This window comes from Anopheles gambiae, chromosome 2, assembly GCF_943734735.2.
Source record: "Anopheles gambiae chromosome 2, idAnoGambNW_F1_1, whole genome shotgun sequence".
Classification (NCBI taxonomy): domain Eukaryota; kingdom Metazoa; phylum Arthropoda; class Insecta; order Diptera; family Culicidae; genus Anopheles; species Anopheles gambiae.
In genome coordinates this window covers 32,697,448-32,716,093 of record NC_064601.1, presented here as the reverse complement: position 1 = coordinate 32,716,093, position 18,646 = coordinate 32,697,448, and the positions used below count along the sequence as shown (strand labels likewise).

Below are 18,646 nucleotides of genomic sequence, written 5' to 3'. Positions count from 1 at the left end.
TGCCGATCTAATCTATGTTTTGATTAACTTCGCTCTCTCCGTCTCTCTCTCTCTCTTTCGCTAACACACAAATACGCTCTCGCGAGAACGGTGAGCACGGCGTTGGTTCGCTCAACTGCTGGTCCGCTCCGAACGCGAAGGTTCGTGCCCGGTCCGGTCGTGCGATGCGTTTTCTGTTCGTTGTTTTCCTTCGCCGCGAGTGGACGTGCTTTCTCTAGCGCTGCTCTCTAGCCAACCCCCGTTGTAGCGTACGTTTCATCATCAGCCCTCCCTGCTCCTACTTGTCGTACAGCCCCTCGACCAATATTGCTCGTTTTTCATCTAATCCACCCATAGTGCAATTCCGCAAGTGCGTGTGTGTGTAGTTTGTGTGGAACATTTTCCTACTTCCGCAACTATTGCCAAGACGCGCACGACTGCCCCCCTTTCCCGCTGTGTAACTCTGTGTGTGTGTGTGTGTGTGTGTGTGCGTTGAGGCTGTGTTTTTCATCGCATTATTTCCATCGCTGTCCCGTTGAACGGAGCGAAGGGGGCAAGGGAAGCGAAATAAACTATCATCGCTTCGGCAGCTAGCCAGCGGAGTCGTAAAGATCCCACAGCCAGCTTTCCGCCCCTCCCCGCGCTCAGCCCGGTATATATGGGGCGCGCCTCCGATCCGTAGTTGGCGTTGGAATAGAAGGGAAAAGAAATAAGTAACGGAAGGTAAAGTGTGCCACCGAGCCCGAAAGCGTGCGGAATGATGGCACACTTGATCTGGTTGTGCATGTGTGTGTGTGTTTGTTTGGTGTGAGAAACCTCTTTGCATTGTGGAGATAAACCGATGAAAAATTAATTTGATTAGAAATGCAACATGGACGTGGGACAACGGGAAAAGGGTAGTGCACTGGCAGTGAAGAGATTTTCCTCCCCGTGGTGACCCGTGCTGTGTTGCGTTGTTTATGAAGGCTCTCCCCGTGTACCATCTTCCCCGCGTTGTCTAGCTCTACTTGCTACGGTTCTATGATTTTCCCCCGCTCTCTCCCCGTTTACAGTGCATACGGACGCGTGCGTACCATACAACTCGGTAAAAAACTGATCTGTGTGTATGTGTGTGTGCGTGTGTCTGTTTAAAAGTAATGGTACATCGTTACCACACACTATCATCGCTGCACGGACGGAATTATCATAAAAAAGCGCAACCCTACCCCGAAATTGCACACACCCCCTTCACAGAACTGTTCGAACCGCACATTGGGCGGTTTCTTCTCGTTTGTGTGTGTGCGTGTGTGTGTGTGTGTGTGAGTGCGTCAACCGTGTTCTATGCACGTACGCACACCCTTTCCATCGCTCGGAAAAGCGGCACAGTGCAGTGAAAGTGGGTGAAAAATGTCCCAACGATTCAACAGGAGGGGAATAAATACAGAGCATGGCAGTAAAAACCACCACGCACTACGAGACGAAACCGGCGACCGGAAGCGTTGAAGCAGCAGCAGCAGCACCGTATCGTATTGTGGCCCAAAGTCACCCTTCGTCCGGTTTGCTGCTATTCTCACTGTTTCAGCAAAAACAGCGAGCTTCCCCTAACACGGTGCGCACACGCTCTGCGCCACACGTATGGTGGAAAAAATCGCGCACAGGAAAATTAATTTCACCCTCTCGAAACAGAAGGGAATGGGGGTATCTCCGACTAAACAAGTGAATCGTGTACCGTCTCATACGGGAGAGTATAAAAGAGATATTTAAAACAAAAAAATGAGAAAGAGAGAGAGAGATAGAGAAACAATTTTAATGATAAAATCGCCACCGACTGACTAACTCTCTGGCTGGCTTTTGGCGAACCAAACCGTCATCGCTCTGCAATGAGGGGTTGCCTCGCACGTGAAGTGAGGCAAAAAGACGGAGATGAAAAGCGAAAAGCCCTGCACAAAGGTAGAACCGAATTACACACGTTGCCATTGGAATCGGAACAGAATGGGTATATTAATGCCGATAGACGGATAGCTTCTCCAACCCGGTCGGTCATTGACTCCGCCGTACCGTTCTTCCGCGGCCTATCTCTCTCTCTCTCTCTATCTCAATCTGTCGTCCATCGAGCATCGGCTTAACGAAAATTCAACGCCCAGAATCGGTGAAAAAGGTAGCACCGCAATGGACGGAAAAATGCCGGAAAACAATACCGTTTCGCTTGCTCGCTTGGTACTTGTTTTCGTCGTGATCGTTGTAATGTATTTAAAGCCATGCCCCCCCAATCCATCCCACCGAAGGGGCCGGAGGGCAGGCGTTCATTTTCCGGCTGGTGGTCGTTCACGGCGTGATAGCAGAAACCGGGTTCTACCACGACCGTGACTTTTCCTTTCCCTCCCCGGGGTTCACGTTGTCGTCGTCGTCGTTTTGGTGATTTGGTCGATCGTACGTTCCCCTGCTCTCGATCCAAGTAGACGGGGGATTTATTTTTAGATTTTCACAGCCATTTCCACCGGTGTTGAAAATTCAAACCCCACCCTTTGGACCCTCTACCTCCCTCTCAGTGTGTGTGGATGTGTGTGAAACTCTCCTTCGAAAAGCAGAACAAAACAACTACCAACCAATTGGTGCATCCCGTCCCGCGGACAGTGAGAACGACGGGCACCAGAAGTTTATCTAGATTTCAGGAGTAGCCACACAGACCCGTTCTGGCACACGGCATAAAATTAGTCTCAATCTCCTGTTAGAAGTGCATGCTTGCGTTTGCGTATGTCGCGCTTTGCCGTCCGCAAGTTGTCGTAGATCGTGACGGGCCCCGGGCTGCAATGCTCAGTGTCATCGGCGACGTGTGAGGACATTATGCAACGCCATCTTTGGATTACATTTCCACCAACGCGAGATGAAAGTAGTGTCTAGTGGGAAAAGTCAGCTCCACGGGAAGGGTTCGTCTCCTATTGCTACAGTTTGACGCCGGCGTCGGATGACTTACAGACCATAACCATAAACTTTATTGTTACCACTATCGCTTTGCGACTGATGCGGTGATAATGATGGCCGATAAGTGTGCGGAGCTGATAATAGTCCACTTTAACGTTATTGTTTACGATGTCCCGTAAGGGATGGGGCTGATAGGATTGAATGCCAATGAATCGCGTACCTGTCTCCACTTCAGAGTGTAATGATGATGTTTAATGTTTACCGATTGCCAGATGTAGATGGTTCAGTACGAACAGTCGTTTCAGTGGTGGTCACTATCAACGATTGATTTGAAAACATTATGCCCTTCCGATAGTAAACGTTCTACATTTCTGTACCTACGCGTAGAAGTTGCTCCCTTTTGAGGCTGTAGTAATAGATGCCACAGGCAGCCAAAGTACACATTACCTTGCTCACACTTTGCCGTGAAAATTCTCGGCAAATGGCTTGGATTCATATTTGTGGTTTGCTTTGAAAGCCCTTCAAAACATCATGCACATGTGACTTCTTTCACGTCACATCAAAATGGTCGTACCGCGGTCGGGCCCGGCTTGTTACTCAAGCCACGATTGAGAAGCTGTATGCTGTTGGTGTTGTGTATTGCTTTGCCGCTCCGTTAAAACACCACAACAATGATCGTAAGAGCACAAACAGTTCGGCACTCTTTCACCACGAACACCTTTTACCCAAAAGAAAACACTCAATCACTCGATCGCTCAGAGAAACGTTCTTGGCGTGAGGAAATCATGATTATGAGACGGTACCTGTGCCGCGCATACCACCAAACTGGGGTAAGCATAAAAGGCTTTAACGAGCCAAACCAAACATGGACATGTCTGTTTGATCACTTTGTAGACCGACCATTTCAATCGGGCATCTTGCGTGCACATCTTTGTGTGTGTGTGTGTGTGTGTGTGTATGTGTGTGCATTAATCTTCTTTCCGACCAAAATATATGTGCGATCATTGCTCTCCTCCGTCTTGCGTTCGTCTCGCTAGGCCAGCCGTTTCTCGTTGCTGTGCCACGTGTTGCGTAGAATGCGTTAAATAATAGCGCAAACAGTTGCGCACCGAGCATTACGCTTCGTTGCTTTTAGCCAACGTGTACCGGAAGGGGTTTATCGTACAGGAATGCTCATTTCTTGCCTTTGAATGAGTGAATCTTAGTTAGTCCGATTAGTTAGTCAATCGTCCCAAAATGATTTTCTTTAGGGGAAAACACTCACAGGAACTCCAATTGGACGCAGGTGTTAGAAGCAGATTTTCCTCAATTTCCGCCAATGGCTTGGAGACAAAAACTCCATCTCTACCTCGAACCATTTGCCCAGTTCCGGTAAGAGGTCTGTTTCTAGCTTAATCGAATTACTATACAACATCGAAACCGTTCCCATTGCACACGGGTGGCCAAGTGTAACGATGTCACCACACAACCATATCTACCGGCCGGTGACAAACGAGGGAAAAAGAGGCGAAATTCAACACCCTATGGGCTATGGGCCACTACTACCGGCCACATTCATCCGCTCCCGATGGAGCAGATGAGAGGGGTAGGGGTAGTACAAATTGGATCAACAAACTTCCGAAACCCTTTTCCCAAGCACCACCGCAGCCGCAGAAGCAGCAGCAGCACCCAAACGGAAGTCAAACGATCAAGTGCAAAAGGAAACGAAGCGAAGCGAAACGCTGGCGTCCGATTGACTGGAACTGGGTGTTCCAGCCGGGAACGCAATCGAATGTGTGTATGTTTCATTCGCTAATGAGCTAACACAACCGCGAACACTAATTTGGCGTCGAAAAGTTGATGCCTCTTTAGCGCGGCCATGGTAACGCAAATGATCACTCGTTTTCTCGATGGAAAGCTGCCGTATTTTCCGTGTTTCGTTGTGGAACGAACCGCCCCGGTGACAGGTGGTTTTTGGTGTACGCATCTTAGACATCATGCCCGGTTAATAATGCTCGCTTCTTGTGTGCTCCTCTTTTCCAGCGACGATCTTGAGTGCTCTGCTCAGTGTTAATGCGATATTGATGAGCACGTTGCCATCGCGGAGAAGGTGTTTGTGAGAGGTAAGGCGTAACATTGCATCGGAGCGGTCTCAACAGAAGATCCGAAGCATCAAACAAACAAACAAAACAAAAAACAATACCACTTTGACGCGTGTGAACCGTGTGTGAGTTGGAAAAGTGTGAAAAGAAAAGGGTTGCCAGTGTGAAATCTGCGGGAAAACCGGCAGCCTCAATCAAGCCTTTCGGTGTGAAAACTCGGGCACAAGATTACGGCCGCAAGTGCTTCTCGTGAATCCAGCAACCCAGAGAGCAGTCGATAAGTGATACGCGTGAAAAATCAAAACAAAAACCAAAAAGAATGGCATCCCCAACACCGGCTCCCGTGAAGAAAGTGCCGATTCATCTGCAGGTAAGCCAAGGGTGGGGGGGGGGGGCAGGTGGTGGGGAGGCGGCATGGGGAAGTATCGTTTGGTGGGAATGTTTTGGTTGTTAAGATATGAAGCCTTGTTTTGTTGTGAAGCAGCCCATTAACCATTTATCAAACTGCTAGCGCACGTAATCGACCCATTGAGGAGGGAAAACGGGATAAGGTGGAAGATGAACGAGGTACCTGGATTAGCGAAAATCTAAATACTCATTTGCGTGAGCATTTCTTCTGTCAACTATAAGAAAAAACATTTACTTAATGTTTTATTTTACTTGAAAATATTATTTCAATTTTTAGTTCTGTAATAGACGAGGAAATTAATTCCTCTGAAAACGTTGTGGAACCCCTCTTACCGAATTTTTCACATAACGAGCAAATCTAAATGTTCAACGAATACCCCTCTTAACGAGTAAAATCTCGCATAACGAGCAATTTTATTTTTGTTCCCGATAAGAAATCGTGATCATTTCGAGAGTTTCAATACTAAGAATTGTTAAATATCAAGCTATTTCCAAAAGAGGCAGATATAAGTGTGGAGGGAAAGTGTAAGGGTGGTGACACATTAACACCCAGTCCAAAACTCACGAAGCCATACAAAAATCGAAACAAAAAGCCGGGGCGGGCCATGGGCTCGTTCACTCTCTGTCCAGATAACTCTTTTCAGATCAGATAGCGGAGCTGAGAGTTTTGCTGCGCTCATCGACAGCTTCATTGCTCCATTTCTTTCCAACTTATTTGACAATATTGGAGGCTCTCTTCGGCTCCGGCCGTGGAAGTGGGCAGGATGTGGATTTTAGTGTGTAGTGTAAGAAGAGTGTGTTTCACAAGAGTGTTAGATGTATTGATAGGTGTGTTCTTGCATGCATCCTTGATCTAATTGCTCGGGCAGACGAGAATTTCGATACTGAGAATTGATCAATGCATTACTGTTACCACTTGGAGGTGTTCCGTACAGTTGTGATGCATATAATCCCTGTATACCTGCACTTTTCTTGACCTAGAATGAATCAATGCAGTTTTCATACAAATTGTATGAAAAAGAGCCCCCCACACAATGAGTTTACGAAAACACAATGAGTTTTTGTCGCATAACGAGTGAGACATTGGAACGGATTAAACTCGTTATGAGAGGTTGCACTGTATGAGAAAAAATATGTTTTTCTCAGATAATTGTTTAAAAAATGAATTAACAAATAGCCCATTCTTGAGAATTTATTCTTCTTTGTTTCATTAGTAATCCAGCAACCCAGCAGGGGATGTTAATCCTTTTCTAAGGGCCCCACGCGGCCGCTTAGTTTGCGCATTGCTCAATCTGCCCCTGGCTAGTTGAAGACCCAAAGCAAAGAAACCTTTCCTTGTTTAGCAAAAGGGGCGATAAATATAAAAAATTCACTTTTCCAATTGGTTGATTGCTTTTATTGATTTTGTGTCGCTCATGTTCTCGTTTCGATAGTTCAATAGCTTTTCCCCGATTACCGATTGCATACCATAAATGATAAATATGGTGTTAATTCCATTAAATTGCGTCGAATGTCTGCTCTCCGGGGGTGTTAGAAGTAGATTAATAAAATAATATTCCTTGATGGCATAAGCAATACCTAAAATCATACAATTTGAAGCATTTGTGTATTATTTTTAGCACTTCTATAATGGAAAAAGACCCTATTGACTCAAAAATATAGCATATAGTTTTATTTAGTGATATATCAATGCTAGATTTTCTCACACATAATAATGCAAGACGAAAACCAAACTATTTAAGAGTTAAATCTCGATAAGTGGGAAATTTAGTTAATCCCGTTCTCTGCCAATCCCACATTCCCTGCCATACAATGCACTGTTTTCACAATTTTCCACTAGCCACAGAAAGGGGAGAAACTACTTATACTGTTAATGCTACACAGTCAGATAGAAAAAAAAACGACGACGGAATCGTTCTCTCAAAACAGTCCAAATAAAACTAGCTTGCACTACTACGCACACCAATCAAGTAATACACGATCCGGCAATAAACTGTTTCCCTTATGCAACCTCATGCACCACCGCCGTCCCATCCTGTCATCGTTCTACACCCTTCCTCCATCCCTTCTCACTCTTCGCCCGCCTAATGGTGTCTCGTCAGCCTACAGTCCATGTCCATGAATTATTAATAACCCGGCAACCGAACCGAACGCTTCGTAAATAATCCGTCCCGAAATGATTCACACTGTCCTCCCCTGCTCGCACCGGCCCTCAGCCGATCGTAAGGAGGAGACATTATTTAGGGTGTTTTTTTCCACCACCCAACAGGGGAGGAGCATGGTTTGCATTTCCTGCAAACGGGAAGCAGCTAGTCGATGTATCGTGCTTTGACTTATTTACATGTTTTTTTTTTGGCTCTTTCTTTCCTTGTGCACCAAAGAATTGTTGTTGATATCGGAGTGCCTGTTCAACGGTCGGTGGCCTGTTTTGTGGCCTGTTCGCTTTGGTGTTTATTGATTTTCCGCGACTCGCTTATAGTATGCTTGCCGGAGGGCTGGCTGAAGGTTAAGTTTCACTTAGTTGCTTTCATTTGTCGCAACCCGGTGGCAGGTTGTCATATTTAATTCAATTTTTGTACTTTTTTTTAGAATCATTTTTCCTCGCTTTGACCTCGCAGAGTGTTTGGGGGGAAACATTGGGGCGTGTTCTTAGCTCCGTTGGGTGGTGGAGTACGGTTTAAAAGAGGAGGCTTCTTGGCCTCCAAAATGGCCTCGCAAACCCCCTTTTTGCTACTAGACACAACAACCGGTGCAATCACCTTACTTGTGGAGGGAAAGGGGCATAAATGGCCCACAATTTTCATCTGCACCTGACGGCTTGCGGTGCTTGTTTTGTGTCGATTAAAGCTTGTTTTGAACAACAAACTGGCCGCGGAAAGTTGTGTTGTTTTCAGGCCCGCGGCCGCTGGCACCACCAACCGCCCATTTCCGGTGCGCAGTGGTAAGCAGCAGCACTAGACGCGAGCAATAGAATAGAACCATCTCGAAACGGTGTTGAATTCGAATCAGAGAGTGCTTCTATGCAGCGAATACAAAACAGCGGGGGGAGATTAAAGCAACAAACCAACAGCACCTTTTCAGCTCCCGGGTTGGAAGGTGCAACGCAGCAGACCGGAACTGGGGGGGGGGGAGAGGAGGCCGCTGTGCATTCGTTATACTCTGGCTTTCCCCCCATTACACCGGAGAGGTATAAAAGCGAAGAAACGAACTCGAAAGAAGACGCTGTTCTAGCCAGTACACGATTACACCGTGCGTCTATGCCCGGAACTGGAGAAAACACGAGGCGGACGTTACGTCAGCTCCATTGGTCATCGCCCAAAAGAGGCCTTCCGGATGGCAAAAAAGAAAACAAAAAACAACATTCCACCGTTCGATGAACCCTTCTCCTTTCATGTGTGTGTGCTTGGGTGCTAATTGGGAAATGAGGGTTGCCACATTTAAAACGCCGCCCGAGCAGGCGCTGGTGGTATATTGGAGGTTCTGGGGAGGAATGTTACGCCGCATGTGTCAGATTGGCTAAATTGAGCAAACGATCGCTATCGGAGAAGCCAACTCAGTCTGTCTGTCCAGGGTCCCTGTGTCTGGTGCGGTCCGAGCTTTCTCTTGGGGCAAAATTGTGGCATATAATTTAGCTCGAAAGTGCAAGAGACCTGCTTATCAGGCAGACGGCAGACGGACCGTTGCGTCGCGTGTTGATTTCGTTTAATTGTGTGACCCCTTTAGTTGGATTGTTACTCGTTATGCACAGAAATGGTTAAGCAGGAAGTAAATTGCAATGACGTGCATAAGTGATTGGGAGAGTCGGTAGATAAATAAATAAATATATTAGAATAACAAAATAGATACAATTTTGCAATAAAACGGTTACACACGAAATGTGTGATTAAAACTAAACCAATGTTGCAGCTACTCGTCCCCTTTTTTACGCAATTACAATCGTTCAACACACCCGCAAGCTATTGAATCATTCCCGCAACGGATGTCGCTGCCGGCACAATTGACAATAAATGCTAGCAGGTTCTCGCGTGGACAAACGCAAACCATGGCCGCTCGGGCGCATAACTCGCATAACAAAAAACAACCGAGTTCCCGTTGAGGTGCGTTCCCGTTGAGCGAAGTGCTTAACGGCTGAAGTGCATCTCAAATACTCAAATACAGCAGCCGCTCGAAACCCATCGAAAAGAGAACCAAAATCTCAAGTGCAGTATGCTTATTTGCTGCTGCACTGTTACAACTGCATCCAGCGAAGGAACATTTCGGAGGAGCACTAAAGAAAAGCAATGGGGTGCTAAAACATAAGCCGGCACGAAGATCTTCACATTTTGTATTATTAGGGTTGGGTTTTTCCCCCTTTCTTTGGATTGTTCTTGCCTATCATTGCCAATGTAGCATTTGAAATCGGGGAAGCCTTATTGAGCGATCTGGGGCCGCTAAATCTTGCCAACACACTCCAGCCGCCGATCGCACACACTTCATGCCCTTCATTATGTGTTAATGCTCTCCGTTCTTTGGGCCGTTTTCATGCATTCATTCCCCCTCCCAATGATGATGATTAACCGATTTAAATTGGAAAGGAAGCACCACTGGCACCACCACCATCACCACGATTTAAGATACGGTTCTGCCACGATTTAAGATACGGTTGAGGCGATTTGAAGCTTTTCCACTCCTACTGCACATTGGAGCCGTTTCTTCAGCAGCAGCATCAATTGAAAACCCAAAGAAAAAAAAATTAAAAATCAATCATTTGTTTGTGCCCCTCCGAAACAAATGAGTGGCCTCATTTGGAAGGCTTTTCTTTTTCAGCATTTTCACCCAGCCTCGCTGTTGTCGTGCGGAAAACATGGCGATAAATTGAAATCTCACCCACAGATATCCGCTTTGCAACGAACCAGGCAGCAAACACACAAACCAATAGCAACAAAAAAGCAATTGTTTTAAGCTCAATTCTTTCCAGTTACAGGTGATCTTGTAAGCTCTGCTTTTTTTGTGTTTTTTTAGGATAGGAGCTCCAATTTCAATCCCAAACCAACTTCCCTCAAAACAGTTTGGCGAGTGAAAGGACGTACCTCCGTCCGAATCGATTGCTGGCTTTCGTGTGCCTAAATTTGCTGACTAATTCTATTGCCCTTCAGGAAAGCCCGCGGGCCCAACGTTTGCGTGAACATTCCCAATTAAGTTGTTATTAAAGCTACTCGAGCTGGCAGCAACAGTGCCTCGGAATGCTTTGGAGCTTTGAGTTTTACACTGGCCAGAAACAAGGGGGCTAGCAGTGGGCTGCAAAGGGCCAATGTTAGATAACAACTTGTACGTTCTCGTGCTTGAGTCTGGCCAGCGTAAAAGAGTTTCTTTTTTGTATGGAAACTCGTTGACCACTTTTGGCGAAAAACTCTGTTTCGCTCTATTTTCCGGCCGAGGTGTTGGCTGAAGGGATTGCGGGGGAGTGTAGAACATTAGAGGCTTGCCAATTTGGGCCACCTGGGGAGGCTTTTAAATATAGATTATTGATTACCAAGCGGGCCATGAGCCGAAAAGAAATGGTTTAATTATAACTACATTAGAAAAAAGGCGTAGCATGATACACTCATTGTTTTGTGGGATGATTATTACAATTAGGCGTATTTTTGCTATCGTTTAATTTAAAAGTGACTAGATAATGAGTTGTCGTATGCCAAATCTGAATACTGGCTGCTCCCGAGATATGTAGATACGAAGAAAAACGATTTGACACATAAATAGTCAAGTGTAAAATAATTCTCCCTTTCAATTGCCCGAAAACTAACAACAATAATCAAAATAACCCATATATTACCCGGTTTTTGGCTGATAGTCGCGATATTATTATATTTACGCGTATTTTTGATCTTGGGAACGCATTAACCGCGTTTCTTGTATTCCGAACGTGACTGTTATCTTATTTACACATTTAAATAGCTTGTAAAATGGACATACATAACACGGACGGGACGGCTAAATGGTCTGATACAAGACACGTTGGCTACTATAAATACCTGATCGTGGTTCGATACTCACTTGGACCGCGGACCGTCTTACCAAGGACTTTTGAATATACCGTTTGATTGGTTTTAGTGCAAATTCGTTTTCTTGTTTTGTTTTCTTCTTTATCACATCTTACAAAAAGTGGTAAAACGATAGTGTTATCAATATCTACCCAAATTCAGTTTCTGGCCAATTAACAAAATATCAAACCACACTGTATCACCTGTATGATTAGTTAATTGCAGTAAGCTTTGGGAACGACACCATGCAACCATCTCGTTTCTGCAATGCGCACATACAATCGTAGTAACCTTACAGGCCAACCGATACATACCATCGCCATTCCTACTGCCCTCATTCTAATCTTTGACCTCAGCTAAGACGAAACTGTTTGTGTGTTGTGCTTCACAAGTCTGTGTGTTTGCGTTTAAGCTCACTGTGTCCCTACCAGTCCCTTAGAGTTCGATAAGATGTCCGAGGTAATGGTAGATAGTGCCAACGGTAAGGCAAAACCGGAGTCCCGATTGGAAGAACCTATCTGTCGTGATCTTCGGTCTACCGATGGCACGGCCGACGCATCGACACAAATCAAAACAGTAACGTCCGAATCGTCCACGAATACGGTGCCGGCAGAGGATATTTCAAGCATGGAACTTGCAAACGTACCGAAAGATGAAGAGGTGTGGAGGGCATTAGAAGTTCTTCTTGTGGGGAATGGAATTCAATCACCATGGCGTAATCGGGTTCGCGGGGAATCGTCTAGAGAATTTAAATGAAATGTGCAAAGGATGTGAGTAATGAAAGTGTTCTTCCTCCCCGTCCATTCTCTTCCGGCAGAGTGCGCAAAATCGGCTGTACATCAAGCGCGGTCACGTCGTGAACCACGATGGAATGCAACAGGCGGACGTGTACATCGAGGACGGAACTGTGCGGTAAGTATGCCATAGAGGGAGGAGGGATATGGGTAGGTGCGTTCGTCTGACAAATGCGACAATCATGAGATTCTATCCATAATGCGGCAGTGCGCCCGTTGCCAAGCTGCAATTTCGAAGTTTATCAGCGCTTGTTTGGCACCGGGCCAGCGAATAAAATTGTACTCCGGCCGGGACTCTCGCAGTTGCCAAAAATCGATCCATCGTGTTGGCCTCTAACATCGCACTCTTTGTTCCATACGCAGATACGTCGGTTCCGGTGCGGACTTTGTTGTGCCCGGCGGGTGCCGCACGATCGATGCGACCGGCAAGCTGGTCATGCCCGGCGGTATCGATCCGCACACACACTTTCAGCTCGAGTTCGGCGGCACTGTCTCGGTGGATGATTTCTACAAGGGCACCAAGGCCGCAGTAGCCGGCGGCACCACAACCATACGTAAGTAGAAGAACCATTCCACCCTTCCCGAAAAACGGCCTCCAATCTGAGGGTTTTTTTCCTTTGGCACCCTTTTCCACAGTGGACTTTGTACTTCCCAAGAAGGGCGAATCGCTGCTCGAAGCGTACGATGCCTGGCGCGCCCGTGCCGACCCGAAGGTGGTGTGTGACTACGGCCTGCACGTCGGCATTACCTGGTGGTCCAAGTCGGTGCGGGACGAGATGCGAATCCTGTGCCAGGAGCGTGGCGTCAACTCGTTCAAATGCTTCATGGCGTACAAGGGCCTGTACCAGCTGAACGATTCCGAGCTGTACGAGGTGTTCGAGACGTGCAAGGAGCTCGGTGCCGTTGCGATGGTGCACGCGGAAAATGGGGACATTATCGCGAAGAACGTTACCAAACTGCTGACCGAGGGTGTGACCGGACCGGAAGGGCACGAGCTGTCCCGCTCGGAGGAAGTCGAGGCCGAGGCCACCAATCGCGCCTGCGTTATTGCGCACCAGGTACGTATACGGGGAGATGTGTCTTTGCCACGAACTTATTGGGCCTTTTGAGATTCTCCCGAAAAAGACCCCGAAGCAGAAGGGCAACTGACAAGTGCCACTTAATTCTACGGTCTAATGATACTGCAATGGTCGGTAGAACCGGAGAGCGGTGATAAGATTAGATGGAGTAATCATGGAGTGGGCAGTTTTGAGGTAACCACAGCATGTTTTGGGACGATTTCAAGAGCACCAATCTGCAATGGAAGATTGAGCTATATTTGACGTCCAGTATCAGATTAGATAGCATCCACTAACAACAACAAACGGCGGAGTTTTGTTTCGCGAAATATTGTACAATGTTATCGCCAGCTGTTTCGGCTATTCTTTAAATGGCAAAACTTCATATCTTTCACCGCCGCTGCAAGTTTTGTAGATAATGCGGAGAGGACCTCCTCATCTTTCCTACTGCAATGCAGAATCATAACTGTTGAGCGTGTTTGGCGCGACCTGTTTGATGGGCCTGGGTCTTTTGCCTGGGCAGGCTACAGAGCTATAAATAAGCTTTCAACAACAGTAGGTCCATTGCCTCTGAGCCTAAGGTTAATCTATGGTTCATGCATAATACAACTGTTTGCGTGAGGACCTTGGAGGGTCTTAGTTATGGAAAACGAACACATCAGCCTAAAACTCCACTGAGCGAGCACTTGACCTACTCTGTACCCTTGCCCACGATTGAACTCATAACATTGCTACAAGGATATTAGCACAGCAGCGGGGGTCAATGGAAAAGTGCCGATAGACACGCAACAACTCCATCCAGTACACGAACTTGAACTTTCACTTTCTCACCCGTTGTTGTTTAGATCGGATTTCCGTTCCTGTTTCTTTAATTTCCTTTTCTACTTCTAATGTATGCATGATTCCAATGTATCAGTTTATTCCCTCTTTAAATCTTTTTTAATTTCAACGTGTTTCATCTTTTATCCTATTTTTCTTATATTTTACTATTCTTTCTTTTTCTCTTCGTCTTCTTTTCGTTCCGGTACACTCTTCTCATCTTTCCTTCCCAACGCTGTCCTTCGTCCTTCGGTTGTGTTGCTTCGCCCGGCGCATAACTTTTCCCTTGGTGTGGTGCAGGCTCACTGCCCGCTGTATGTCGTGCATGTCATGAGCAAATCGGCCGGCATTGAGGTGGCACGCGCTCGACGCCGTTACAACGGCACCGGGATCTTCGGTGAGACGCTGGCGGCTGCACTCGGTACCGACGGTACGCACTATCACGACAAATGCTGGCACCATGCAGCCGCCCACGTGCTGAGCCCACCGTTGAGACCGGACCCGACCACGCCCGAGTTTCTGATGAAGCTGTTAGCTCAGTAAGTAGCTCAGCAGCAGTGTTGTTGGGGTGTGTTATTACAGTAGGTGACCGCTAACTGGATGTGTTTTAACTGGAGTGCTTTTTAACTGGAGGTTCGCTAACTGGAGTGATTCTCAGTTAACGAACACTTAAACGTCAAAACATGATACATCCGGAATCTCATGAAGAGAAATTTGTCGCAAATGTGCATTTTTCAAACATATTTAGGGTTTCTTGCCTACGTTTGCTATTAATTTATGTTATTACACGAATTACTATACTTTATATCAACATAAATGAAAAAAAGTTTGGTATGTTTATTCCAGTCAACGCCAATCAAAACAATCAATCCATAGAAACGTCACTCCAGTTAGCGAACATTGTTCGTTAACTGGAGCTTGTTTACCTCCCAGTTAGCGGTCACCTACTGTATAAGATGCAACAAATGGGAGAATCATTCCATTTGCAAGACGTCGCCGACGTTGTTTCCTGTGCTGATTGTTGTTGTTTTCTCAAAAGAGAGGGGGGGGGTCGCTTTTCTTCGTGTTGTCCACTAAACATTCTGCCGGTTCCAATATTGCCGCTGCTGCTGCAGTGCTAAGCCTTAACACCAACACCCAAAATGCGACTAAAACCACTAAGAGCTTTCATTTTTTCAAACATTATTTTCTCCATCATGCTGCGAACTGGAAAACCTGCGAAATTTACCCCATTTGTGTGTCTGTGTGTGTCTTTGTGTGTACTGCTCATCGTAATGTGTGACATTGCTTCTAATATTCAACAAATTATGGGTCAAACGCGAACACCTACCTCGCGGGGCACTCCGGAAACTACACCACGAACTCATCATCCTCACCGACATCTTCCACGAAAAACCACGAAATCATCACAAACACATACACCCCCACATTCCACCCCCGATAGACGAAGGCTCCACTGTACGTCACACGGGTCACGAGCAAGCTGGCAGCGGAACAGCTGTCGCAGGCCAAGCGCCGCGGTCTGGTAGTGTACGGCGAAACGCTGGCCAGCTCGCTCGGCTGCACACTCACCAGCGTGAAGCCAAACCAACTGGTCTACTACACGACCAGCCCACCGATTCGGAAGGATCCGGAAACGCCCCGGCATCTGGTGAAGTTCCTGGCGCTGTAAGTTTGCCCCCCCATACCAGCCCCAACATGCGGCGGCCTTGCCTTATCCGTTTTGCTTTTATGTTGCTATTTTTTTTGTTTGTTTTATTTTCTGTTTGTTGTTGTTTAAGTGTGGTAGTTTTACCCATTTTCGATACTTTTGAAAGCAAATCTTAACGCGCAACGCTTACTTTTCACCCTCCCAGGGATGATCTGCAGACGACGGGCAGTGACAACTGCACGTTCAACCGCAACCAGAAGGAGCTCGGGCTGAAAGACTTCTCCAAAATCCCGAACGGCGTGAACGGTGTCGAGGACCGCATGTCGGTCGTGTGGGAAAAGGGCGTCCAGACGGGGCTGATCGATCCGCAGCGCTTTGTGGCGATCACGAGCACGAACGCGGCCAAAATCTTCAACCTCTACCCGCGCAAGGGCCGCATTGCGCCCGGGTCCGATGCCGACCTGCTCATCTGGGATCCGAAGGCGGTGCGGACCATCTCGGCCAGCACGCATCACCAGGCCTGTGACTTTAACATCTTCGAGGGCATGAAGTGCCACGGCGTGCCGGAGTTTGTGATCGTGCGGGGCCGCGTGTGCGTCGAGTACGATCTGATCCGCGTCGCCGAGGGCCAGGGTTCGTTCCTGGAGACACCCGTCTACCCGTCGTTCGTGTACGATGCACTGAACGGGGTGGCCCGCCCGGAGGAGGGCCTGGAGGAGAAGCACGCGCGCAACGGCATCCAGGGCCTGGAGCTGAACGCCAAGTCGGGCCACGAGGTGGACATCCCGGATACGTACGCCCTGCCGGAGAAGTACATCCCGGGGCCGGCGCTGAGCGTGATCTCGGGCGATTCGCAGCTGAGCACGCCCCATAGTGCCCGGGGCCATCGGCCGGACGGGCAGAAGAACATGCAGGAGTCGACCTTCTCCATCAGTGGTAAGGCGGGGGCAAACCCTTTGGTTGTTGGGGCCAGTTGGGTAGTTGTTCTAACCTTTCTTGCGCCTTCTCCACCATTGCAGAGGAACTGGACAAATCGGAGGCACGCTCGTGTATTCGCGTCCGTGCACCGCCCGGCGGCAAGTCGTCCGGATTTTGGTAAACGTCCCGCCGCGTACAGCAACAACGCGCACACCCATTCGGAAGAGCCCGGGCGGGGCAGGCAATGGTAGGCAAAGTTACCTCTCGAAACACTATCACCTCCAACCCATCCAAAGAAGAAGAAGAAGAAGCAGCACGCGTGACCGGAAACATGGGGGAAGCAGCTGGTACGATCATCGGCGGCAAACCAACACATACTCTTACGCTAGGGATAGTTTTCTTGAAAGAGGAACAGCCGCGACGAAGTAATCGCAAACTCTTCCATATCAAAGCGCCCCTAAATAGAAACGATTCAGTGACGGAAAACGTTTCCCCTAGCGGTTCAATCCGGTTCCGGTATCGGTCCCGAGAGGCGCTGGCCAGAGCAGAAACACAATCAGCTAAGTAATTTAACGATAGAGGTACGACTTCGGACAGCGCCTGTCTGAGAGAGAGAGAGAGAGAGAGAGCATCGGCGAGTTCTAATACCTTTTTGCGCGTTATTTCCTTAAGAGAGTCACACCGGCAAGCTTTGCAAACATTAATGTAACATCATTTTAAATTTATTTAACTTAATTTACTGATCTTTTGCTGTATCGATTGTGCTGCTAAGCATTACGGAAAGAGTGACAGTGGCGCAGAGGCGTAAAAATCCTTATCTTTAATAGCTTTAGTTGCAACAAAATTTTAAAACCCTATTGCCTCTGCAATGTATGAGATCATTGGAACAATTATATGGCTTATTTAAGTGCTCGGGATGCTCCGAAGTACAAAACTGTCGGTAGATGACGTACAGCAAAGCACACCGAAGGGTAGCGAGCGTTCGGCAGATGTGCAATAGTGTGTAGGTTGTTTTGTTCTGATAGCAATCTAAGTTTCAGTTTCAGCACACTCATCTCAACAGTTTAAACCAAACCTGTAACACACACCAAACAACAAGCATCATCTATTTATTTACGCACAACGTCTTGATAAATACGCATCTCTGGTATAGGAAAAAGGGGAAAAGCGAGGGTATAACTAAGTGTGAAATATTTGGGAATTGAGACGAAAAAACGAACATTGATATGAAGAAGCACATGGGAAACGGTAGAGCTTTGTTGCTTGTTTTCGGGACGCGCACTACTACCACTACTACTACTACGACTAGCTACTAATGATACTACGATAGAATGAATGAGCTTTGTGCTTCAATTCTTCTCAATTTTGTTTCTGTACCACTAGCTAGGGTTTACAATTAAGATAATCGCTAGCAAAACATTTTTACTATTCACACCCTGGAAGGACAAGCCAAAGTTTGCTAGAATTTGTCAAAGAATGGGACCGAAAGCATGTTTTTTGTGTCTGTGCGATTTAGATGTGGCCTCGATAGCCGCACGTTTTGGAACGTGTGTTTGGTCAGGTGGTTTCGTTATGTTACTTTTTCTTACATATAGGACGTATGTGTGTATGTGTGTCGTGCATTTTTCTTCGCGCATAGGCCGCCCTCGGTTACGGGCCTTGCATACGAGAGCTTGAAGTGGAAAACAAACAAAACCCCCCAACCTGTAGCGATAGAAGAAGAAGAGAAAACAAACACTTGTTTCGATGGTCGCTTCTTCGTTTGTGTTTTGTCGCCTTATTGTTTCATTTAATATTAATACCTAGCTCCAAATATACACTCGCGCGAAGTTGGGCGAACAAGTTTTCCATCGTAAGATAAGCAGTGCGCGTTTAGCATTAAAAAAGAAACAAACAAACAAAACCCATTTAATATTACACCAACCTCCGTGGGTAATGGTAAAACACTGATAAATAAAGAAGCAAAAACATACTAACCTGTTCGAAGCCTTTTTCCCCTCCCTGTAAGAATTATGTC

At 47.0% G+C, this 18,646-nt stretch overlaps 1 protein-coding gene across 8 annotated transcripts; it reads left to right on the top strand.

The window, feature by feature from the left end:
* The first annotated feature begins 119 nt into the window (after positions 1-119).
* Positions 120-18,605, top strand: LOC1273796 (dihydropyrimidinase). Of its 8 annotated transcripts, none has more exons than XM_312810.3 (8): positions 120-248; positions 4,903-5,331; positions 12,207-12,301; positions 12,547-12,737; positions 12,820-13,241; positions 15,505-15,728; positions 15,917-16,647; positions 16,731-18,605. In XM_312810.3, exons 2-8 carry the CDS (start codon positions 5,281-5,283, stop codon positions 16,808-16,810), a joined length of 1,794 nt encoding a protein of 597 aa, XP_312810.3. In that variant the 5' UTR covers positions 120-248; positions 4,903-5,280; the 3' UTR covers positions 16,811-18,605. The 8 variants fall into 8 exon arrangements, with proteins under 8 accessions (XP_312810.3, XP_061498440.1, XP_061498439.1 ...); XM_061642456.1 differs by lacking the exon at positions 15,505-15,728 and adding an exon at positions 14,361-14,599; XM_061642455.1 differs by lacking the exon at positions 15,505-15,728 and adding an exon at positions 14,361-14,599 and having other exon boundaries at positions 170-349.
* Positions 18,606-18,646: the final 41 nt, after the last annotated feature.

Bases quoted from the DNA above. Each gene is read 5' to 3' on its own strand.
- LOC1273796 (XM_061642453.1), top strand. From the start codon at position 11,840: ATGTCCGAGGTAATGGTAGATAGTGCCAACGGTAAGGCAAAACCGGAG. The intron at 12,302-12,546 runs GTAAGTATGCCA...TTCCATACGCAG, and splicing joins ATCGAGGACGGAACTGTGCG to ATACGTCGGTTCCGGTGCGG. The intron at 12,738-12,819 runs GTAAGTAGAAGA...CCTTTTCCACAG, and splicing joins CGGCGGCACCACAACCATAC to TGGACTTTGTACTTCCCAAG.